Source organism: Brassica napus, chromosome C5 (genome assembly GCF_020379485.1).
Source record: "Brassica napus cultivar Da-Ae chromosome C5, Da-Ae, whole genome shotgun sequence".
Classification (NCBI taxonomy): domain Eukaryota; kingdom Viridiplantae; phylum Streptophyta; class Magnoliopsida; order Brassicales; family Brassicaceae; genus Brassica; species Brassica napus.
In genome coordinates this window covers 15,601,811-15,627,520 of record NC_063448.1, presented here as the reverse complement: position 1 = coordinate 15,627,520, position 25,710 = coordinate 15,601,811, and the positions used below count along the sequence as shown (strand labels likewise).

At 43.5% G+C, this 25,710-nt stretch overlaps 2 protein-coding genes across 2 annotated transcripts; both read left to right on the top strand.

Moving 5' to 3' along the window:
• Positions 1 to 3,456: 3,456 nt before the first annotated feature.
• LOC125587106 lies at positions 3,457 to 5,205 on the top strand. The gene is made up of 4 exons (XM_048757252.1): positions 3,457 to 4,146; positions 4,234 to 4,503; positions 4,696 to 4,908; positions 5,011 to 5,205. The coding sequence occupies exons 1-4, from the start codon at positions 3,457 to 3,459 to the stop codon at positions 5,203 to 5,205; spliced, it is 1,368 nt and encodes a 455-aa protein (XP_048613209.1).
• A 17,257-nt stretch (positions 5,206 to 22,462) lies between these two features.
• Positions 22,463 to 24,410, top strand: LOC106397659 (RING-H2 finger protein ATL47). The gene has a single exon (XM_013838285.3). It carries the CDS (start codon positions 23,123 to 23,125, stop codon positions 24,188 to 24,190), a length of 1,068 nt encoding a protein of 355 aa, XP_013693739.2. The 5' UTR covers positions 22,463 to 23,122; the 3' UTR covers positions 24,191 to 24,410.
• The last annotated feature ends 1,300 nt before the right edge of the window (positions 24,411 to 25,710 follow it).

Sequence of the window (25,710 nt, the reverse complement as noted above, 5' to 3'; positions counted from 1 at the left end):
AAGCCGGTCGAAGTAGTTCTTCCAAACCAGAACCTGACGAGCTTAGAGAGACTTGGAGCTATCAGCTTCAACATATCCAGGAAAACTTTCTTGGAGAACACGGGTCTCTCGGTCCCATTGCTCCACCAAGGAAAAGGAGTGTTCCGACGAGACATTACGAACCTCCTAGGGAAGCATCTGTACCCGTCTATGGACCTCCGCGCTACTACTTCAAGCCACATGATGGGGTTCTTCGTCCTTGTGCGCTTCGTAACGCTCATGAGCATAATGGTCGACTTCAGAGATGGAACAAGGCACAAGACAGGACAATAGAAAATCTGAAGGACAAGTGCAAGGCGCTGAGCAAGACGGTGAAGAAGCAAGAAAAGACTTCAGCCAAGTTCATGAAGAAAGTGGCTGATGTCTTGACCAGAGGAGGCATAGCTGGATGTAGCTCAGCGGACTTCTCTTTCGCGAACACATCAGTACCCCAGCCCCAACCTCAGCCTACTGATCTTGGTTTCCCTCTCACTGATAGACAGCTCCAGCGAACATGGAGGAACCCACCCATTCAACCCTCCACCTCAGACAACAAGTCTCCATCCCTAGCCTCTTCAGATAGTGAGGCTGAGATTGACGACGTTTGTGGGAACCGAAATTCGCACTGTCGATTTCCGTTTAAATAAGGAAACTAGGAAAAACCTAATTTCCCAGAGGTCCTGTATATCTGCTAATACCACACACCAAGCAATCAGAACACAATAATGACAACGATAAAGTATAAGAAATCGAAAACAGAGCACAGTAGATCTTATTCCGAATTCGCGTTTGAGCGTTACAACAAGGTAAGAGCCTGGGCTACGAGAGCTGTCGGCGAGATTCCTAGTTCTAAAACCCTAAGACGGCAATAACCTAGTTGAGTCACAGCTCGAATAACAAAAATGGAAATATGCCTAATTGCTCTAAGTGCTAAGTGTTGCAGTACCCACAACTGAGGTTCCCATCATCCGCAAAGGTCCTACCACAAGGTCTGGTTCAAGGGCTATAAGAGCTGGATTTTCCAAAGCTGTCCAGGAGTTGCTTGCACAGGAACAAACCGGATTCAAGCAACTATTGATCCAGGAGTTGGCCGACTTAAAGCTTGAAGACACCAGCGAACCATTAGAGGTTCCAGACTTCTTTCATTCAAGTCAGTTCTCCTCCATTGACCAGAATGAAGCCGGCCTGACCATTTCCACCTTCATCCTCAATCCATCCAACCAACTTGCCTCCGGTTCAGAGATATAGCCGCCATCAGAAGGAGTAGTATGCTGTTGTACTCTTTTTCCTTATCGGGTTTTGTCCCACTGGGTTTTCCCGAAAGGTTTTAACGAGGCAACATGCAAGCATAGTATGAATTCTGATCCGGACTTCTCAAACCGTGACCGGTCCATTGTTTTTCTTTAATTTATTTTGGTTAAGACTTTGGCCATTTGTGTAGGCCTTTTTATCTTTAGAGTCCAATAAGGAACAACTATTTAAACCCTTGTATTTGCCAAATTTTTGGCCAAGTCTTTTTATGATATTGTTTTGCCTTAGCAAAGAAACCCTAAGTCTTTCAGTTGTGTGAAACCATTGAGAGCAGCCGCCTGACATATCAAAGAACCGATCCATTGTTCTTTGTGGAGTCCTTCGATCCAGTTCATCCCCTGTCCGATCTTGAGAGAGACATACGTCCAGCAAGAACCGGATCCATATCTATCCTTCAAACCATTCCCTGTTCTTGTTGAGAGAGACACACGTCCAGCAACTTGAATCCATCAGCCATCTCTATCCTTCTCTTGTTTATTTGTTTCATTGCATCTATTATTTCAGAATCGGCCACTAGAAATAAAAACCCATAAAAATTCATATTTGTTTCTGTTCTTTATTTCTCAGTTAATATACTCTCTGTTCTTCATTTTTAATCCATAAAACTCATAAAAATCACTCCCTCTTGTTTCAGGTACAAACCGGCCGATCCTCCTCCCCCCCATCGCACTCGTCTAGCCGCTCCCGTGGCCATCCGTTCGACCTTTCCAGTCCGAACTCTTGAACCTCAGTCAAGCCTTTGAGTAGTCTGGATCTCTGCCTGCAACATTTGGTATCAGAGCTGAAGTTCCTAAACCTTCAGTTCTTTTCTTAGTTGTTTATCTTGTTTTGAACTTTCAAAAAAAAAAAAATTTAGTTTGATTCTTCAAAATTCGAAAATTCCAAAAGGCAAAGTGTTCTTTCCTTAATTGGATGTTTTGATTTTAATTGGCATTTAGTGTTAGAATTGTTCACCAAGTTTTCTATTTTTTTTTTTTTTTTTTAAAAAGGGGATTTCACTTTCCTTTTTGAAACAAAATCGATTTGCCTTTTAAATTTTTCATTTACTTCTTTGCTTGGTCGATACTCTTGTATCCAATCCAAGTTCCTTATTTAAACTACCCATACCCCTTTGCCTTTGATCTTTTCCTTGAGTTTTCTTTTTCAGGAAATATGGGAGATGTAGGTCAAGACCAAGCTGCCATAAACGCTCAACTCCTAGCCGCCAATGAAGAGCTGAGGGCGAGTCTTAGGGCTATCACCGCCGAGCTTACTCAGCTAAGGCAGGGAGGTCGTCCCAATGGACCTCGACCACCCGGAAGGAACCAGCCGGATCCGCATGACACTGACTCGGACACGGACAGTACTGATGATACGCGCAGTCAGGACGAGGATAGGCCTAACCAGGGAGGAAGGAGGAACGCGCAAGGACGCCGGGCCCATGTAGGAGGAGGCCGCGATTATAGAGGGGGGCGAGATCAAGAGGATGAAGAGCCATGGCTGGGAGGCAAGGCGCTTAAGCTGAATCCCCCAACGTTTGCCGGCAAGGTTGATCTGGATGCTTATATCGTGTGGGAGAAGCACATGGAATACATCTTTGACTATTACCAGTATAGCGAGGCCAAGAAGGTCGCCCTAGCAGCAGCCCAGCTGACGGACAATGCTCTTTCGTGGTGGGATCGAGACGTCGCCAAGTCTGGACCAGTGTGGAGAGCGCGTAATTGGACCGAGATGCGGACCAAGCTTCGCACGAGGTACATTCCATCATACTACCAGCGTGATGTGCAAAAACGTTTTCGTAAACTTACGCAGGGAACTAAGACCGTAGAGGAATACTATGAGGAGTTCGAGGCACTTAGGAATAAGCTAGATACCGACGAACCCGAAGAGACGATGATGTCCCAATCCCTGGAAGGACTGCAAGATCGCATTGCCCGCAAAGTGGAGAGACAACATTATGAAGACTTCAACGACCTACTGCACTTTGCTACGCAAGCCGAGCACCACATCAAGCGCAAGACGGCCAGTAACAGTCGCAGCAAACCCGCGTGGACTCAACCGGGTGCAAAACAAGGCGACAAGGGCAAGGCGATTGAGGTCGAGAGCTGATTCAAGACGAACCAAGCTGACTCGTCCAATGCGCCCAAAATGGAGCAGGGTAAGACTCAAGCCCAAACTTTGCGTACTCGTGACATTGTTTGTTATAAGTGTCAGGGCAAGGGACACTACGCCCGGGATTTCCCAAACAAACGAGTAATGGTCCTAAAGGGGGATGGCGAGTATGAATCCCAAGATGAGGCAGAGACCGCAGCCGTGATCTCGGATGAGGAAGTGACCGACTACCCAGAGACAGGCGAGCTACTAGTGACCCGGAGAGCTCTTAGCACCCTCTTTGATCCAGAAACCATCCAGCGGGAGAACATCTTTCACACAAGATGTAGTATTGATCACAAGGTATGTAGCTTGATCATTGATGGTGGTTCTTGTACTAACGTGGCTAGCAAGTATCTTGTTGATAAGTTGGGATTAGTCAAAACTGCCCATCCTCGGCCATACCGTCTCAAATGGCTCAATGACGAGACTGAGCTTAAGATTGCCGAACAAGTTGTTGTATCCTTCGGTATTGGCAAGTATCATGACCAGGTCAAGTGTGATGTTGTACCCATGCAAGCCGGCCATATACTTCTAGGAAGGCCATGGCAGTTTGACAAGGAGACTCTTCACCATGGGCGTACCAACATCTATAGCTTCACCCACAACAACAAGAAGCACAGCCTAGCACCTCTCAGCCCCCAAGAAATTCATGACATGCAGAAGGCCATGGCACAGTCCAGCCAGGTAAGTAATACTAACCTTTACATGACTTCCGGACAAGTGTTTAAGTCATTACAACGTGAGACACAGGTGCTACTAATGATCTTTAAGGAAGGATGTTTTGCAGGTTTTGAGGCTCCTGAAGTACCAGATGTAGTGCAAGACCTCATGGGACGTTACAAGGATGTCTTTCCTGATGAGATCCCAGCCGGCTTACCCCCTGTCTGTGGCATAGAACATCAGATCGACCTTGTACCCGGCACGCCCCTACCAAACCGAGCTGCTTACCGTGTCAACCCCGAGGAGGCTAAGGAGTTGGAGCGGCAGGTCCAAGACCTCATGGACAAAGGCTACATCCGCGAGAGCCTTAGCCCCTGTGCGGTCCCAGTTCTACTAGTGCCTAAGAAGGATGGGACGTGGCGTATGTGTGTGGACTGTCGAGCCATCAACAACATAACCATCAAATATCGGTACCCTATACCTAGATTAGATGATATGTTGGATGAACTGAGTGGGTCTGTTGTGTTTTCTAAGATTAATCTCAGGAGTGGATACCATCAAGTCCGCATGAAGGAAGGAGATGAATGGAAAACCGCCTTCAAGACCAAACAAGGACTGTACGAGTGGCTGGTGATGCCATTTGGCCTTACCAACGCCCCTAGCACATTCATGAGGCTTATGAACGAGGTCCTCCGACCTTACATTAGTAAATTCATGGTTGTGTATTTTGATGACATCCTGATTTACAGCAGGTCTTTAACTGAACACCTTGGGCATCTAGAACAGGTTTTGAAAGCCTTGAGGCAAGAAGGCCTTTATGCTAACCTTAAGAAATGCATTTTCTGCACTGATCAGTTGGTATTTTTATGTTTTGTTGTAAGTTCACAGGGCCTGAAGGTTGACGAGGAGAAGATCAAGGCGATACAAGACTGGCCGACCCCGACCACGATCGAACATGTCCGCAGCTTCCATGGACTGGCCAGTTTCTATCGACGATTTGTGAAGGATTTCAGTACCATCGCCGCCCCAATGACCTCCGTGATCAAGAAGAATGTATCCTTTACTTGGGGTCCTGCCCAATAGGAGTCTTTCAACCGGCTTAAATATAGTTTGACACACGCACCGGTCCTAACTCTTCCTGATTTTGATAAACCTTTTGAGATTGAGTGTGATGCTTCAGGGACAGGAATAGGAGCCGTACTGACCCAAGGAGGCCGGCCAGTGGCCTTCTTCAGTGAGAAATTGAGTGGAGCCGCCCTCAATTATCCCACCTATGATAAAGAGCTATATGCTCTAGTAAGGTCACTTGAAACTTGGCAACATTATCTTCTGTCTAAAGAGTTTATTATTCATACAGATCACGAGACTCTTAAGCATTTGAGGGGCCAGACCACACTCAAGAAGAGGCATGCTAGGTGGCTGGAATTCGTGGAGACTTTTCCCTATGTGATCAAGTACAAGAAAGGAAAGGACAACGTAGTGGCAGATGCTCTATCCCGGCGCCACACCCTCATTACCACCATGGAGGCTAAGATCTTGGGTTTTGAACAACTTAAAATGTCTTATGAAACTGACCCTGATTTTTCTGAGCTTTACAGTAACACGGCTAAGGGAGCCATGAGTCCATTCTATCAGCAGGACGGGTTTCTTTTCAAGGAGAAACGCCTGTGCATTCCTCATGGTTCCATGCGAGACTTACTGACCCGAGAAGCTCATGGGGGGGGGGGGTTGATGGGGCATTTTGGTCGAGACAAAACCCTGAGCGTCCTGTCCGACCACTTCTATTGGCCCCGGATGAGGCGCTACGTCGAGAGCCTTTGTGCCAAGCGCACTGTATGTCTCAAAACCAAATCCAGGTCGCATCCTTATGGTTTACACATGCCTTTACCTATTCCTATTACACCATGGGTCGATCTATCTATGGACTTTGTGCTGGGCTTGCCCAAGATAGAACACAAGGATTCTATTTTTGTTGTAGTGGACAGGTTCTCCAAGATGGCACATTTCATTCCGTGTTCCAAGACCAATGATGCAAGCCAAACCTCTGATCTCTTCTTCAAGGAAGTGGTGCGCTTACATGGAGTGCCTCGTACCATTGTGTCCGACCGAGACACAAAATTCCTCAGCCACTTCTGGAGGACCTTGTGGAAAAAGCTTGGAACCAAGCTCCTGTTCTCGATCACTTGCCACCCACAGACTGATGGTCAGACCGAGGTAGTAAACCGTACACTCCCTCAGTTTTTGAGGGCTACGGTGGGTAAGAATCTTAGAAATTGGTTGAGTTGTTTGCCTTTCATTGAGTTTGCTTATAACCATGCAAGACACTCTATTACTAATCTCTCCCCTTTTGAGATCGTGTATGGCTTTAGACCAGAGACTCCCATGGACCTATCCGCACTGCCCCCAGCCATGCAAGTTAGCCAGAGTGGTGACAAAAAGGCTGAGTTTGTGAAGAACTTGCACCGGCAAGTCAAGGAGACTTTGGAGAAGAAGGCTCAACGGAACCGGATCAAGCTCAACAAGGGGCGCACATAAGTTATCTTCCAACAAGGCGACTGGGTGTGGCTCCATATGAGGCCAGAGAGGTTCCCGGAAGAGAGGAAGAGCAAACTATCCCCACGGGGGGACGGACCATTCCGAGTGCTCGACCGAATCAATGACAATGCCTACCGGCTAGAGCTGCCAGGTAAGTTCCAGGTTTCCCGAACGTTCAATGTGTCTGATCTGTCTCCTTATATTGCAGATGACGGAGATGTTCTGAGGACAGAACCTGTTCAAGAGGGAGGGGAAGTTGCAGTACCCACAACTGAGGTTCCCATCATCCGCAAAGGTCCTACCACAAGGTCTGGTTCAAGGGTTATAAGAGCTGGATTTGCCAAAGCTGTCCAGGAGTTGCTTGCACAGGAACAAACCGGATTCAAGCAACTATTGATCCAGGAGTTGGCCGACTTAAAGCTTGAAGACACCAGCGAACCATTAGAGGTTCCAGACTTCTTTCATTCAAGTCAGTTCTCCTCCATTGACCAGAATGAAGCCGGCCTGACCATTTCCACCTTCATCCTTAATCCATCCAACCAACTTGCTTCCGGTTCAGAGATATAGCCGCCATCAGAAGGAGTAGTATGATGTTGTACTCTTTTTCCTTATCGGGTTTTGTCCCACTGGGTTTTCCCGAAAGGTTTTAACGAGGCAACATGCAAGCATAGTATGAATTCTGATCCGGACTTCTCAAACCGTGACCGGTCCATCGTTTTTCTTTAATTTATTTTGGTTAAGACTTTGGCCATTTGTGTAGGCCTTTTTATCTTTAGAGTCCAATAAGGAACAACTATTTCAACCCTTGTATTTGCCAAATTTTCGGCCAAGTCTTTTTATGATATTGTTTTGCCTTAGCAAAGAAACCCTAAGTCTTTCAGTTGTGTGAAACCATTGAGAGCAGCCGCCTGACATATCAAAGAACCGATCCATTGTTCTTTGTGGAGTCCTTCGATCCAGTTCATCCCCTGTCCGATCTTGAGAGAGACATACGTCCAGCAAGAACCGGATCCATATCTATCCTTCAAACCATCCCCTGTTCTTGTTGAGAGAGACACACGTCCAGCAACTTGAATCCATCAGCCATCTCTATCCTTCTCTTGTTTATTTGTTTCATTGCATCTATTATTTCAGAATCGGCCACTAGAAATAAAAACCCATAAAAATTCATATTTGTTTATGTTCTTTATTTCTCAGTTAATATACTCTCTTTTCTTCATTTTTAATCCATAAAACTCATAAAAATCACTCCCTCTTGTTTCAGGTACAAACCGGCCGATCCTCCTCCCCCCCATCGCACTCGTCTAGCCGCTCCCGTGGCCATCCGTTCGACCTGTCCAGTCCGAACTCTTGAACCTCAGTCAAGCCTTTGAGTAATCTGGATCTCTGCCTGCAACACTAAGTTTGCCCTGAGAAAAAGTCCCTCTCCATGCCTCTCGCCTAGGACCCCTTATATACTGGCTCCAATGTCGGTTTACGCCTTTCCTCTTCTGCCCTTAAGCCGCCATAGCATAAAAATGGAGATATTCCATTTTTTCCGATCTTCGTAATTATCTTCAAAATTTCGTATTTATCCGCGGAAACTTGACATTTATCTTCCCTTGCGGACCAAGCGTAAACCGACATGCGGTTTACGGGCTGTTGGTTAAGAAATCATAAGTTGGGCCTCGAGTCGTGTCTTAGGTCCCTTTGGGCCGTCTTTCGACTCGAAGCGATTATTACGGCTTCTTTCGATAAAGAATGAACTTTCCGCGGTTTTTACGGTAAAGTTTGATTGATAACTCAGAAATGGCGGGGAACGTAAGATGGGTTCGCTACGGTATTCGGGAGATAGCATCTAAGGGTAGACGAGAATGCATGGACTAATGTCGTATCGACGTTTCGGAAGAGCTCGGTCGCTACGTAGCGACCAAACTTTGGTTCGAGCTCGGTCGCTACGTAGCGACCGAGTGGAGCACGCGTTTGGTCGCTGCGTAACGATCCTTCTCGAGCTCTTGTCTGATGATTCGCGTTTCTTCCACAAAGGTTTTTCGTAAAGAAGAATCTATTTCAAAAATATATTTGTCGAAGAATTTTTCTATGTTTTACTTCTTCGGGGATTTGGACGTTAACTTCGTCGTAACCGTTTTTGACCCCAACAGTTAGCCCCCCAGCACATTGGGAACGTAGATTTCTAGCGAGGTCCCAATGCGTGGTATGGCGAGTTTGGACGAGATTGGTGTATTTGGGCGAAGTTCGTGTCCAAAAATTCGCAAGTAAATAGTAATTTCTCATGCCTATAAGAAGGGAGGTAACTTCTTCATAACCTTCACACATACTCATTCTCATACTCATTCTCATAGAGAGGTTTTTCTTGAAAAGTTCTTTCTCTTTCTCTCTGTCATTTCGTCCTTGATCTTAAAAAAAGAAAAACACGAGATGTCGAGTAAGAAGAGGAATTCGAAGAAAGGGTCTTTGCCCGCGAATGTTTCTGAAGAGCTTTGAGTGCCGAAGATGGAATTCGTTCCTCATTCGGTAGACCCCGCCGAGAACGAGGCATGGTGGGTGGCGTGTTACGGTTCGATCACGCCTCCCATAGAAAAATCGATCCCGGTCATGAACCATCGTCCGGTGGAGGCAGGTGCGCCGAGTAGGAGCACTAGCGGATTTCTCGAGGTCATGCGGTCGTTCTACCATATTTCGGACGCGGTGGAATTCAGGATTCCTTGTCAAGGAGAGTGTGCTAGTAGTCCCCCGGAGGGCTTCTTTACTTGTTACGAGGCATTTGTAGTGCCTTGCCGTTTATGGTTTCCGATCCCCGAGATCATCGTCCGTGTGTTGGGTCGTTTCGGGGTGCGATAAGTCAACTGAATCCTCTTAGCATCCAGTACCTCATAGGGATCCTGGTCCTGAGCTACGAGCATGGTCTCTCTCTCACCTTTGATCATTTCGAAGCGCTTCTTCGATTATAGATCATCCGGGACACGGACACGTACAGGGTATTTCCTCGGAACTTCATGTCAGTGGTAAAGGGGTTCACTTCTAACTTCAACTCGTGGAAGAAGTTTTTCTTCTTCGTTCGTGTAGACGCAGCGTCCGTTGAGGAGAGTTGTATCCCACTGTTTCGGAGGTTGCCGAACGATCGTCCCTTTATCAACCCTCTTGCTCCGTTTCCTGAGGACATTATTGCGATAAGGGATCTGCTCAGGAATGGTCCTTTTTTCTGGACTTCTTTTACGCCGAAGAGAGTTCGAAAGGCGTTGAGGTTTGTGCATCCTTGTCCTACTTTGGGCGGAGAAACAAGGAGTGATTCCGAGCCTGAAGACCAAGGTCCCAACGCCGGTCCCAACGCCGCTCCTACTATTGTGTCGGGGCCGAATTCTTCGAAGGGGAAAGATATTGATCTCGACGACCTGGAGTTTTCGGTGGACGATTGCATGCTTCCAGGATGGGATCCGAACCTTGCTTTCGGCGATGGAAGTGGTACGAGCGAGGTTCATATTCCGGACTTCGATGATTTCTTTGCTGGTCTTCCGTCGGGCTTTGACGCTCCTCACGCCATGAGCGAGTCAGGGAGGCCGAAAGTTGTTGCGGAAGGATCTCGCATCATTAACGGGGTATAATTTTTAAGAATTCTGAAGATCGTTATTATTATTTTTTGCTTATAACGTGTCAATCGGCTTTACAGGGCTTGAACTTGCTTGGATCGGCCATTGAGGCGAGCCATAGAGATGCCATGATCTATCGCTTTAAAGCGGAGAAGGCGGAAAAGGATCTTGCTCGCATGCGAGACGAGATGTTGGCGCGAGACGCTCAACACGCTCGAGATCATGCCAGGTCTGTTCGCAGGGCGGAACAGAAGGGCAAGAGGGAAATTATTGAGGTGATGAAGACTCACGCTTCTCAATTTCAGGTTGAGTACGGGAATCTTAAGGGTGCTTTCAACTCGCTGGGCGACTTCCGTGAGTGTCGCCGCTCCGTCGGGAGCCTTTGGAAGACGCAGGAAGATGACTACGTTTTCGAGAGGGAGATGGAGTTAATGAAAGGTGGCATGAAGGATCATGCTCACGCTGAGGCGACCATTCCTCCGATCGACGGGAAGATCCAGGGATTCTGGGATCCCATCCCGGTTTCCCCTGATACCGTAGAGACTACGGCTGATTTTGCTGGTGATGATGAGGAAGTGAACTTTCCCGCGGATGCATTCAGGGCTTCCTTGTCCAGGAGTTTTAACTTTGACCTGACAGTGTTTTGGCGGGAAGGAGCTTTTCCCTTTATTTAGTATTTAGCGGCCGAGTGTGGCCTTTGTTCATATATGTCTGGCCGAGTGTGGCCTTGAACCCCTACCGCTATGCGGTTTATATAATGGATGTCTGTTTGGGTTTACTTTGTTTAGAGTGGGTTTGAAGTGAACATGAGTTGTCGTCTCATATTTATCTTCGTTGAGGCGTTCAATCTGTTAGTTCGTTTGAGAGGTGAGTTTTCGTAGAAATCATTTACGATTTTTCGGGAACGTTGAGTTATGAATGAAGAGACATGTTTTAGGAATCTCGTATCGTTTAGATATCATGTCTTTGAGATGTTTGAGACCACTGCGATGGGTTTAGGGCAAGACCTAGGTTTACTCTCGGTTTTAAGGTTTGTGCGGTTACTAGCCGGCTATCGGTTTTCCTGTTGCGATTTCTACCTGATTCGTACCGATTTAAAGTCCGCGATAGGTTCTCGGCTTATACGACTTGTATGGTACGAATCGAGCATCTTTCCAGAGACAATTTTTAAGCCAACTGGAAGTGCTAGACCAAAATTTCGGATTTATTTTGTAGCGCGCTTTTGTCCTTGTATTGGACGTTTGAAGATCAAAAGAGTGATCAGGTTGCGTTTGTTTAAGACGGCTGATGTGTTCGTCGGGGCCAATCGACGAACGGAGTGTAAGATTTGTAGTGGTCGCGTTCGGACAATTTGTTCGTATCATCTCGATTTTTAACTTGGCGACATCTCGCAGTTATTTCGAAGACTATACGTATATTGCTGAAGTGAGATTGTTTTGTGATTTTGTCTTAAAAAAAAGTGACGAATATTTCGCAAAAATTTTTGAAATCTTGATAGAATTCGATTACAATAACGCATTTTTCCTATGTGGGAGTATACGAGTATACGCACCCACTCCCCCCCCCCCTTTTGGAGAGGGGGATAGCTGAACTCGTCCTTCGACGAGCTGCCTACGTACCCCTTTCGAGGATCAAGCCATCTCGTAGTTTTGTTTTATGCCGCGAGCGTTTTTATTCGGCGGTTGTCGCCGTGCTGACCGTCTTGATCGAGATGATTGTGGCAGGGTCAGTGTTCTCTTCCGGATGTTCCGGTTGAATTGTAGTGTTGGCTTCGGCCTCATGTTGAGTTTCAACGCCCGAAGCATCGGCGTCGGTAGACGATATGAAATCGTCTTTTCTCGAAACGTTGTTGGTCGAAGATTTATCGATCTTCGTGCGTTTGCGATTAGCCGTTGCAGAGGTTGTCACCTGTCTTAACTTGTGTTCTGTGAGGAAACACAGTCGCGACTGTTTCTGACATCCCCAGATAGCTGCGACTCCGTTTGGGGTCGGGAATTTGATGCCCATGTGGTACGTCGACGGAACGGCTTGCATAGCGTTGAGCCACGGGGTCCCCATGATCACGTTGTAGATGGCAGGATGATCTACTACCGCGAACTCTACGATTTTTGTGACCTCCTTGGCCATGACAGGTAGCTGAATTGATCTGAGGGTCATTGATACTTCGCCAGAAAAACCTGTGAGCGGTTTCGGAGTTGGAGTTACTTCTCCGAGTTCAATGCTCATCCGATTGAGAGTGTCGCAGAAGATTACATTCGCCGTGCTCCCCGTGTCAATGAGTACTCTTCCGACTTCCATATCTCGTATGACGAGGTCTATGACGAGCGGATCGCAGTGAGGCTGATCAATCCCGCTGGCTTCCTCCTTTGTGAAGGTGATTGAGCAGTTCTGATCATCTTTGGTAGGAGACCATGTAGGCCAGTTTGCGCTCGACTCCGCCTTCCGCTGGTAAGCCTTGATGGCGGAGACCGTATCGTTGCAAAACTGCGATCCTCCGATGATCATGTTGACTCTACGACAAATGTTATCGTTCCCTTTGTCGTCTGGCCTCCTGCCGCGTTTATCCCCGGATTGGTTTCTTTGGGGAGATCTCTCCGCGGGAAAATTTTTGTCCGGCTTTGGGGGGCGATTGGTCTCGAGGATGAGATCTTTCACGCTGGTCACTTCCGAGAGTTCTCCGGCTAGTAGCTTCGCGGCCAGCCTTGCTCCCAAGACCTTGCAGTTACTCGTGGAGTGTCCTCGGGACTGGTGGAACTCGCAGAAGGTGTTTTCATCATATCCTTGATTGCGAGTCCACGTATTCCCCGTGGTTCGGCCCTGGTCCGAGCTGATCGCGTAATTGTCTGCTCCTTGGAGTTCTTCCCCCTCGTGATGGACATACTTGTCGTTACGAGAGTTCTTCTTCCTCGTTTTTGGGTCTACATCTTTTGAGGACGACCTCGCCGACTTATGCTTCTGCGATAAGATTTTCGTTTCTTCCTCGATCATGATGTAGTCCGTCGCCTCGTGGAGGGCGTCTTGAATCGTCCGTGGTTTTTCAAGTGATATCCATTTTCTGAATTTCGACTTGTACCAGAGCGCCTTTCTGAGCGCATCGATGGCCACCTTGTTGCTTATCCCGCTGACCCTGGACATTACCAACCGGCTGATGAACTCGCGGAGGGGTTCCTCTTCCCTCTGGGACAGACTCCAGAGATCGACAACGGAAGTTTCTCTATCTATGAACATAGAGTATTGCTTGAGAAATTCCGATGCGAGCTGTCGGATGTGGAAAGCCTGAAGGTGCGCGAACCATTCGAGGGCTGCTCCTTCTAGATTCTCGATGAACAGGCGGCAGTAGCCGGCGTCTCTCTCGCCGTCCTTCAGCCCCGTTCTTCCCATCGTGATGTGGAAAGCCTGAAGGTGCGCTCTCGGATTGGTCGTACCATCATACTTCGGTACTTTGATTTTTCCTGGATCGGATACCCTCGTATCTGAGATGCGAGCGGTGAAAGGGGTCTTCCGAGTCCCTTCCAGCAATCTGTCGATCTCGGGGGCCGCGCTCGTAGCGTGACGGATTTGAGATTTTACGGCTCTTACTTCTGCCGCAGTCTTGGTGATATAGTCGCGAAGATCGCGTATATCCGACGTCTCGTCAGCAGATTTCCGCGCTTGTCGGCGTTTACTGCGAGTGAGCTCGGTTTGTTTTTCAGCCAGCTCTTCCTGTTCGTTCCAATAGAGGATTTCCTCCACCTCTGTCATTGGTTTGTCGAACGGAGAGATTTCCCGAGTGAATTGGCTTCTGGTCCTTCTTGGATGTCTGTCGGCGACTTCATCAGTATTGTTGGAGACATCGCAAGGATCCAGGTCGACTTGCTCGACTCCGTTGTCCTCCGAGGCCTTGTTTGGTCAAGGTGCTCACGGGCTTATCCTGTTCTTCCGACCTTTTTTCGTAGGTGGCGAACATCTTTTTAAACTCCTCGAGCGCCACGGCGTTGGCTGGTGTGTTGGCCGCGGATACGTCCGCTGCGGGAGTGTGGAGATCAGTGCCGCTGCCTCCGTTAAGAGGAGTCTGCACGTTATCCGTGTCGTCAGTTGACATGTCTGCTTGAGCATGATGTGGTTGAGAGTTAGATTGATACGTACCCCCCCCCCCTCCTTCTAGCGCCAAACTGTGGGAACCGAAATTCGTACTGTCGATTTCCGTTTAAATAAGGAACCTAGGAAAAACCTAATTTCCCAGAGGTCCCGGAAATCTGCTAATACCACACGCCAAGCAATCAGAACACAATAATGACAACGATAAAGTATAAGAAATCGAAAAGAGAGCAAAGTAGATCTTATTCCGAATTCGCGTTTGAGCGTTACAACAAGGTAAGAGCATGTGCTACGAGAGCTGTCGGCGAGATTCCTAGTTCTAAAACCCTAAGACGGCAATAACCTAGTTGAGTTGCAGCTCGAATAACAAAAAAGGAAATATGCCTAATTGCTCTAAGTGCTAAGTTTGCTCTGAGAAAAAGTCCCTCTCCATGCCTCTCGCCTAGGACCCCTTATATACTGGCTCCAAGGTCGGTTTATGCTTTTCCTCTTCTGCCCTTAAGCCGCCATAGCATAAAAATGGAGATATTCTATTTTTTCCGATCTTCTTAATTATCTTCAAAATTTCGTATTTATCCGCGGAAACTTGACATTTATCTTCCCTTGCAGACCAAGCGTAAACCAACATGCGGTTTACGGGCTGTTGGTTAAGAAATCGTAAGTTGGGCCTCGAGTCGTGTCTTAGGTCCCTTTGGGCCGTCTTTCGACTCGAAGCGTTTATTACGGCTTCTTTCGATAAAGAATGAACTTTCCGCGGTTTTTACGGTAAAGTTTGATTGATAACTCATAAATGGCGGGGAACGTGAGATGGGTTCGCAACGGTATTCGGGAGATAGCATCAAAGGGAAGACGAGAATGCATGGACTAATGTCGTATCGACGTTTCGGAAGAGCTCGGTCGCTACGTAGCGACTGAGCTTTGGCTCGAACTCGGTCGCTGCGTAGCGACCGAGCGGAGCACGCGTTTGGTCGCTGCGTAACGATCCTTCTCGAGCTCTTGTCCGATGATTCGCTTTTCTTCCGCAAAGGTTTTTCGTAAAGAAGAATCTATTTCGAAAATATATTTGTCGAAGAATTTTTCTACGTTTTCTTCTTCGGAGATTTGGACGTTAACTTCGTCGTAACCGTTTTTGACCCCAACAAGGTTCAGAGCCAACAATGGTATGGAGACTACAGCTCAGCACATGGGAGTTACTACACCACGTTCCCACCGGACGACGACGATGCTGGGGCCTCTGCCCCTACTCACTTTCCTTGAAGGTACTTCACTATTTCCCCTTGTATATACCATCTCATTTTTGCATATTAGCTTTTTCTTGTGGGTATCTCCCTCTACTTGACAACAGAGAGACTGTGTAACTTAAGTTTGAGGGAGGTACCAAGTATTTGATCATGTTTGCTTTGATGAATTTGCATTGAGTCTTGCACACATACCTTTTTGCAAAAAAAAAAAAAAAAAAAAAAGAACATATAGATTGCATCACTTGCATTTTTAGGAGAGTCTATAGCATATAGGTTGCATTCACTTGCATTGGTGATATCTTGTGAATTTACATGTTTTTAACTTCTTATTCTTGCATGGTTTGGTCATTTAGAGCATCATTTAGGCACATTTAGGTTGCATATCATTGCATTTGTACATATCAGGTGTTGGAGAGCACCATGGATGAGTTAGAGGACCATTGGTGGGATTTTCAGAGGCATCTGGAGCTCAAAAAGGAGTGTTTAGAGTGGTCATTGGGCGAGCAAGGCATGGGAGCGACCAGTCCGGAGCGACACCACCAAGTCGCTCTGATCACCCTACTGGAGCGACCTTACTAGATCTACAGGGAAGAGTCGCTCGCGTATTGATCACCCGGAGACAACGAATCCGGAGCGACCTCTCACAGCGACACAGCGAGGTCGCTCCCGAATCCGGAGAGTGAAAGATGAACACGGATGAAAGCCTTAAAAATCTCTTCTGAAGCTCAAAATTTGTGGAGACACTGGAAATTGAGTTAGCTTTCCAATGGAAGTGGTTTCAAGTCATTTGAAGCTGTATTGGACAAGTTATGATCGATTTACTATAGGTGTATCAATCCTTGCCGGGGACCACTTGAAAGTTGATGGGATCAACCAACTTCCCACTATCTTCCACCCACCTTTCCTTTGCACGATTTTTCCTACTTTTCTGTATAATATTTGCTTTCTTATTATCAAAAGAGTGGGCAAGAAACATATTATCCAACTTTGTAATAATTTAACTTGTCAAAACTCTCTCTCTTTGAAATACCATTGTTCTTGGTGTTCTTGAGTGTTCTTCATTGTTCATCATCTGTTCTTGAGTTTTAATTTCGTTTTGCTTGTTTAAATCCTTGTTTATCTTTATTCTCTGTTGTATCTACTTGAATATGCTTCAATCTATTATGAGATTAAGTGTTTTCATGGAGATTAGTGAGTAGTTTCCTTAAGAATTCATGGGTTAGGGAGATTAGAGTAACTTAGTGAAGATCTATGGTGTTATTGTATTAGATCCTTGTATGAACTTGCTTGTTGAGTATTCTTAATGCTTGTTTAGTCTTGATCACTCTAAACCTGATTTCTAAACACTTCTCATCAGACATGATTAGATGAAGTGTTTGAATCAACTCAACTAAGCTCTAGTGAGATTAGCCAAGGACACTTGATGTTAAAATTGCTAGATAGTTATTGAACTTGAAATTAAAGATTGCTTGATTGAATTAAGCCAAAGACATTTGATGTTTAATGATTTCTAAGCAAATGGGCATTTACCTAGACATAGGACTTGTCTAGAATTGTGTTTAGACTTAAGAGATTACTTTGATTGAAAGCTTGTCACCTAGATTGGATCTTAGTTACTTGAAATCAATTCCCTTAGCCCATGGATTCACTTGTTTATATTTCTAGGATATTAGTTTGTTACAAATCATCTATCTTCTTGTTTGCTTAGATTAGGAAGGTTTGTGTATTCTTGGTGTTATAAGTCTCTAGTTCTCTGTGGATTCGATCCTAAAATGCTACAATGACATACCATTCGATTGTGGTATTGTTGGCACATTAGGTTAATTGGTGTGTGCTTAAACGCGTAATCAATTGGGAGCTATGATTTAAGATGCCTTGTAAAGAACACTATCTCACACTCGAGTAGCTATTGCATCTCTCAAAAAGCCTTGTATGTTTCGAGCCTTGAAAACTCTTCCTGAATCTCATTAGTTGCTGAAACTCAATCTTTGAAGCCAACTACATCATTATTTGAATTGAACAAACTTAATGCTTCTTGCTTATGGTCCCTTGTGTACTGAGTCATGGATATACACACTTGAGTTGTCACATCCTTTATGCCAATCTTTTTGACAAACTCGAGTGGTACACCACTCCCAAAACCCCTTCCTCCTTTTAAGCTTTCATTGTTTGATGAGTGAGGCCTTTTTCGAAAAGTCTTACATGTGCATAATGTTGAGAGTATCGGGAACGACAATGCTTGATCTTCATTCTTGCTAGATTAGGCACTCTATTGTCTAGCTATAGGTGGGGGTGAGTATTGTGATTATGATTTGGAAGCATGAAAAGTTCGAAGGAAAAGAATAGACTCTTTGTGTTTAAATGGATAATTTTATTGGAATTAGCAGATAAACATCTAGCTCGAGTTTATGAAAAGTCTTGGCCCCCGAAAAAAAATAATAATAATAATAATAAAAAAGAAAGAAAAAAATATATATATAAAAAAAAAGAGAGAAAATGGGGCTAGCAAAGTTGTTAGGAGCTAAGATTGTTTTGAGGTTGAGGAAAATCCTTTATAGATTTCAAAGAAAAAGAGTTTTATGTGCAATGTGTTCTTGGGTTCTTTTGGTGAGAGATGTGAGTTGGGTTTGACATTGGGAAGTGATTGTGTAACTTGAATGTTTGGGAAAAGGGTAGAACAATGGAGATTGAGCATTGTATACATGAGTTGGTCCCTTTCTTAGATATATCATGTGCAATGTCAAGGCTACTTGTTTCGAGAGTAAACCACCTTAAAGATCATATATCTTGAACCTCTTGACTCACTTGAATAAAAAAGTCTTCCCTTACCCAACCAAATGATTTGGACCAATTGACCATTTGCAAGAATTCACCTGATGTTTTATGCTTAATGAATGTGAGAGTTGGTTGATTTGAATGTGTGGATGCTTAATGATGAGTGTAAGGGCAAAATGAGTTGAGATAGGCCTAGAGAAGCTAGAGTGTAATGAGAGAGTGTGCTCTTGTTGGGTTAGATGTTGAATTAAGTGCTAGTGGTGTTTCTTTTGGCTATGAGCTCCCACCTTCAACCCTCTCTCCCTATGAGTTCTAGAAAGTTCACTTGTGGACAAGTAAAAGAACAAGTTTGGGAGAGTTGATATCTTGCATATTTCCATTATTTTATCCATTCACCCATGTGCATTTTGATCATATAGACTAGGATTTAGACATATTTAGGTTAGATTTTGCATACATGAGTCTTTATCAGGTATTGGAGTACCACGTGGAGTTCTTGGAGACAATTGGGTGCATTTGGAGCTAAAAAGAGGTGATAAAGGTGATCATTGGACGAGCAGTGCATGGGAGCGACCGCACCGGAGCGACACCGTGAAGTCGCTGTGACACCCCTTCAGAGCGACTTGACCAGAGCGACACCCCGATGTCGCTCGCGTAGAAACAACGAAAACGCGCCCGGAGCGACCTGTCGCAGCGACCCCTCCGGGTCGCTCCCGAATCCTGGAGCGACCTTACCACAGCGACGCGGAGAAGACGCGGAGAAGTCGCTCGCGTCTTCATCCCCCGGAGCGACCAGTCGCAGCGACCTCTCCAGGTCGCTCCAGAAGAAACGACCCGGGAGCGACTTATCCCAGCAACTACTGGAGGTCGCTCCCGACCTATTGTTTACCCGAATTCATTTCTATTCAAGGGCTTTTTGGTCATTTCATTATGCACGTTTTACACTTTCTAAACCTATGTTTAAGAATCCTTTGTAAGCCATTTGGAGGCAGATTGATCTGCATCTTAAGAAAAACAACCAAAAAAACCTCTTGGAAAGTTCATCTCTTTGGATTCAATCGATTTTCTGTTATTGCAATCTTGTTGTTTTCATATCGATTCTCTGTATTCCTCTACATGATTAATCTGAAATCCAATATGGGTTTAAGAGGAATCATGGAGATTAGTGAGTAATCACCTTTTGAATTCATGGGTTAGGAAGATTAAGGGTGATTAGGTTAGAACTAAGATGTTTTAGTGTACATCATTCTTAATCCTTGCTAGTAGAGTATTCATAATGCTTCTTCTGAGTTAGCTACTCAAAAGTTGACATTTAGGCATTTCCCACCCAAAAGGTGTTTGATGAAATGCCTGAGACAACTCTTCTAAGCTTTTAGCATATTTTACCGAAGACATTTGTTGTTAGAAGTGCTAAGATAGCCTTTAGACTTGCTAGTAATGATTGCTTTCGTATTGTTCAACCAAAGACATTTGTTGTTTGAAATGTGTTAGTAAATGAACATTCATCTAGACATAGAGTCTGTTTAGAATTGTGTCTAAGCTTAAGGTTGATAGTTTGATTGTTCGGTTTGCCATCCTTAGTTCGAAACTTGATCACCCGAGGTCTAATTCCTATGCCCATGAGTTCTCTTTCCCTTAGTTAAGAAAGTCGTTTCATTTATCGTTTTTATTATTCTGCAACTGCATTAGTATTAATCGTTAGTTTGGAAAACCTTTTTAATCATCGGTTGCACTTAGATTAAGCAAGTACTTGCACTCTCAGACGAAAATGCCCTCTTACTTTATCAAAAACATGTAGCTCTATATTTAGCAGGCACACATTATGTTAACTGAATACTAAGAGATATTTATCAATTTTCACACAATCTTTGAATTTCTCAATCACCGCCGATTCTATTTTTTTCATCTAATCCTTCGACGAACTCTGCTCAGTTCTTAATATCACATTTATCGGTTTGTTAATAACTTAATATAATAAATAAATTACTTAGTTGTTATTTGTTAAGGATCATATCAGTTGGATAAATTATCAATTATTTAAGAAATATATAACAATTGGACGACCAGTGACCACTAAGAAAATATTTATCAATATTAAAAGAATCAATTACTTAATAATGAATATTTATTATTTGATATCAAATAATGTATCAGCTAAATATTTACATATCAGGTAACAATCTACATACCAACTAACATATCAGCTAGGCCTGGGTTCGCGGGTCAACCCGCCCCGCACGACCCGCCAACCCGCGGATCGTTTCTTTTTTTTTAGTTAAAATTTCGACCCGCTCAACCCGCAAAGAAATAAACTAATACCCGCACCCGCCCCGCTTTATTTTGCGGGTAACCCGCGGGACCCGCGGGTTATATTTTTAATTAAAAAAATAATCATTTAATTAGTTTTTCTATAAAATAATATATTTATAAGTAATTTTTTATATTATTTTTAAAAAATTTAATTATTATTTTTTAAATTAATTATTTTTCTAAAAAAAGTCGAATTTTTCAAAAAAAAATGATTTTTTTTTATTTTTTATTTTATTTTGCGGGTTGGCGGGTATCCGCAAATCAAAATCCACCAACCCGCACCCGTCCCGCAAAAAATAGTCTTGACCCGCACCCGCACCCGCAACTTGGGTCAAATGAGGCGGGCCCCGCGGGCTTTGATTTAAATTCCCAGGCCTAATATCAGCTAATAATTCATGTATTTTCTAACAATCTATGTATCAAACAAAAATGTATTGACTAACAAATCATATATCAGTTAATGAAACTATTAACAGCTAATCAGTTATCTATGAAATAGCCCCAAACAACTAACACTCCATATATCGATTAAGAATCCATTAAAATATAAATAAGAGCATGTAAGTAATGAAATACCTACTAACGTATATGTTATCTAAAGAAAAGAATGTAGATTTCAAGCTTTCTTCTTCCTGAGATCTCCCGATCCTTTTCTCCATGAATCTGCAACAGAGATAACAGATTCTTCGATGAGATGACGAACTCGTCAAGGTCAGCAAGTCACTCAACTACCTCAGGAAAATGCCACGACACATAATTATTATTGGGATTGGAAGCTTATAAAAGTTGATTGTAATTCGAAATTGGAAACGGTGGAATTGGTGGTGAGATAATAAAATTAGTATTATGGGTGTCAATGGAATCAGAGTAAAAAAAATAGAGAATTGTGATTTAATTTAAGCTTGCATAAAGAAGAGATGTCCGAGAGATAAATATATTAAAACATAGAAAAGAGAGAAGAAAGAGATCTAGAGACACAAGGGTATTATGGTTATGAAAAATATTTTTTTTAAAAATGGTACATCGCAAGTTATGTGAATCTTTTGGCGTATCCACACAAATTTCTCTTAATTTGTAATACATACACAAGTTTTTTTTAGTACATATACAAGTTGAAGTTTACAAAATATTTGTTACAAAAAAATTATTGCTTTTGCAAATAGTTATTAATAGCATATTGCAAACTATAGTCTTGAGAGTCGGTTTTATGAAAAAGGGTGGCGAGTTACGCTCTAATGTCGGATCGATCCATATGAGAATGAGAAGGCTCCGTGTCCTGACGGGCGAAGTCTGAGCCAACCGGATCTGCATTTATCAAAGACTGCTGATTATATTATGCATTTGGAGTTGAGGATTAGATTTCTCGAAGCCCTCTCCGTTATGTACTCACCACACTCTCGAAATTAATTATTTTTGGTTCGTTTGTTAGTTTTCTTAACCTTAATCTTTTCGTTGTTGTACTTTGTAATTCATATGATTTTTCATGATTTAGGTGAAAGGGGTGAAGCTTATTAGTTGGGCATTTTGTCGCAAATATTATCATAATTGGGCCCTTATATCCCATACATTTGTCATAAAGCTTTTCTAAAAATGTGGTGATGACAGGCTTTTTCTTTATTTTACCAATTCCAAATTCCGATGTTCACACTTCACAGACTCGAATTTTGTTGTAAACCATTTGTTGACATGACCATGTGGATAATGATTTCCTCCAAAATTCAAAATAATAGAACTACTTTTTTTTTGTCAACTAATAGTACTATTTTCTACTAGTTGATTTCTTGTTGTGTTGCTTCAGTTTATTTAACGATTTCCTAGAATATTGAAAAATTAACTTGACCTAAAAAAAAATATAGCACTACTACAATTTATTTTACTATTTCTCTACTTTATTTGAGTGATTTCATAGATAAATGACAACGATGAACGATTATTCCCTTATTAGTTGATAATTAAGTGTGATAATTGGCTTTTAGCTATCGAGGTCTTACTACCAAAAAAAAAAAAGGAAGCCATAACTTAATTCATTAGCCTTTTTCTACGTTCTTCGAAACTGCTAGGTAGCACTAGCTCCCGGAATCAAGCATTGGCCACCACACCAAGATTTGTAATTTTCCAGTAAAAGATTTTATTAAAAATAAAACAAAAAAAGTTAGGTGACCTAATAAGAGAGACCTCTCCTTAATAACTCAATGATCAATTATAAGTGATTAATCATTTAACTAAGCCTTAACTAACACAACTACTATATTTTTCCCTTGCATGTTTTAAGCAAATGATGGTAGGCGCTCGCTCTAGTCGTGCCAAATCTCTTTAGCAATCATTCCTCCTACGTTTTTTGACAGTGAAATCGATTTTAAATTTTTATTGAGCTCCATAGGAAAATATAATCATAAATTGAGGGGTTTTATGGTTAAATCTGAGAGAGAGTAGCTTAATGGTGCCTCTGTTCTTCATCACATACCAGAAAAAGAAATGATTCATCAAATCCACCTCAAAAACGAAGACTCAATCCAAATCTCACCTGCTCCTCCTCCGCTCACCGCGAATCACTCGTCTAATCGAATAAGCCCAATCCTTCTCTTCATCATCGTTCTCCTCTCCGTCGTCTTCTTTATATGCAGCATCCTACATTTAACGGTCAAATGTTACTTAAAGAAGAAAAGATCGAGACTTTCTTCCTCGGCGGCGGATTCCGATCGAAACCCAGAACTCTCGGACTCCGACACTTACCAGAGACAGCTCCAGCAGCTGTTCCATCTCCACGACTCGGGTCTAGATCAAGCCCTGATCGATGCCCTTCCCGTGTTTCTCTACAAAGAGATCAACGGGTCCAAAGAGCCGTTCGATTGCGCAGTGTGTCTCTGCGAATTCTCGGAAGACGATAAGCTCAGATTGCTTCCGATTTGCAGCCACGCTTTCCACATCGATTGTATCGACACGTGGCTTCTCTCGAACTCGACGTGTCCGCTCTGCAGAGGAACCCTTTACCCTCTAGGGCACCAATTCGAAAACCCGGATTTCAATTTCGGGTTTTTCGCCGGAGAAGATGGAGATAGGGCTTCTCCGGGGGAGAAACCGGCGGAGAGTGATATCATGAGTGGGAAGAGAGTGTTCTCAGTGAGGCTTGGGAAGTTCAGGAGCACTAATATTAATGAAGGTGAAGGAGGAGAGACAAGTGGGTGTGTGAGTGTGAACAGTAGTCTTGACAACAGGAGATGTTTCTCAATGGGGTCTTATCAGTACATAGTGGCTGAATCAGATCTGGTGGTGGCTTTGTGTCCTAATAATGAAGGTTTGAAGAATGTGAAAGGAGAGACTGAGAGTAATGTTGAAGGGAAGAAGCTAAACATGAGAAATAAAGGTGAGAGCTTTTCTGTGTCAAAGATTTGGCAATGGTCTAATAAAAGATCAAAGTTTGCAAACCAAGCAGAAACCAATCTAGTGGCTTCTTCTTCTGCATCTTCCTCCTCTTATGCTTGTTCTGGTAGTACAGTTGGTGCTGGGTTTTCATTGAATGGAAGGAGATTTCAGGGGCCATGATAAAGAGAGAATGGGGTTAGGTACAGATCAGGGTGTAGCTAATTTTCTGCTGTTGATTTAATTAAATCATTGATTTTGAGCTTTTTTGAAATTCTTTTTGTTAACACTATATACTGTAGTGGTGGTCTTTTGTGTCTTTGTAGCTGAATCTCTTTGTGTTTGTTAAGAGGAGAATAAGCTTTGTTCTTTGATTAAGTTTTATGTGATGCTTATTTTAATCCCCAACAAGTTCTAATTAAATTATGTTCCGAGATGGAACCTCGAAGATTTGCACAAACTTTGATGATTTTGTTAGCTGTATTTTGTCTTTAATGTCCAAACTTTTCAAACAAAAAGAATATCATTCTTATGGCAAATCACATAAAAATGAAATTGAAATAAAAGAAGAGAAGTCAAATTTTATATCTTCGGTGGGGTTTGATACTTGTAAAGAGCATCCAAAATGGGTAGGGGGTGTCAAATGGGCCGTCTGGACAGATTTGGGTATGTCCAGATGGACTTTTTTTTTTTGGCATTTTGGCCGAAGCCCAAATAATTTCATTATCACCGCCAACCCATCTTGAACAATCAGGTTCAGAATGTGTGCTGCGCATCTTACATGTAGAAACTCGCCATTACACACCAAAGTTCTGCGAAGTTGTGTCTTTAGAACCCCTTGCATATTGTCGTTTGAAGAAGCATTGTCGACAGTCACTGTAAACACTTTCTTCTCTAATCCCCATTCTTTCACTAACTCCATCACCTTCTTAGCAATACTATAACCAGTATGAGGTGGGGGAAAAGCGCAGAATGACAGTATCTTCGCCTTTAGCTTCCAATTATCAACGTAATGAGCTGTCAGACATAAATACCCCTCCACGGTGATTGCCCTCCACAAATCAGTAGTAAAACAGATCCTCCCAGGAACTTCACTCAAAACCTTCCTAAGAGCAGCTTTCTCATTCTCATATATCTTACGAACATCAGACACAGCAGTGTTTCTACACCAAAACTCAATACCAGGATTCGCATACTCAAAAGCTTCTCGAATTCTTCTAAACTCAACAAATGAGTATACAAGATCATGCTCAACAATAGCACCAGCAATCATCTCACAGAAGACCATCATATCAAACTTCCTACTTCTAGGTGTGCTTCCAGGATTCTTTGAACAAACTCTACTATGACGCAGTAAAGTATTAGTTCCATTGCTTAGATCTATGAAATATGAATACTCACAATGCTTGCAGATAACTTTAGTAGTCCCATCAGGCAATTTATCTCCTATAATTTCAAAATGCTTCCAACACTTTGAATGCCTCCGCTTACGTCCCCGCCTTACTCTATTCCCACCCGCATTTGTAGAATCATCTTGTACAGAATCATGACCATCTTCATTCGGATCCATCATCTCATTACCACTCAAATAGTCATCATCATCATCATATAGGTTCAAAGTTTCATCATCCATCTGAACAAAAGAGATTAAAGAAAACCATTAGAGACAACACATTTACTCGTAAATGAGACAACACATCTAA

Bases quoted from the DNA above. Each gene is read 5' to 3' on its own strand.
- LOC125587106 (XM_048757252.1), top strand. From the start codon at position 3,457: ATGGAGCAGGGTAAGACTCAAGCCCAAACTTTGCGTACTCGTGACATT. The intron at 4,504-4,695 runs GTCCCAGTTCTA...GTCCGCATGAAG, and splicing joins AGAGCCTTAGCCCCTGTGCG to GAAGGAGATGAATGGAAAAC. The intron at 4,909-5,010 runs GTTTTGAAAGCC...GTAAGTTCACAG, and splicing joins ACCTTGGGCATCTAGAACAG to GGCCTGAAGGTTGACGAGGA.
- LOC106397659 (XM_013838285.3), top strand. From the start codon at position 23,123: ATGATTCATCAAATCCACCTCAAAAACGAAGACTCAATCCAAATCTCA.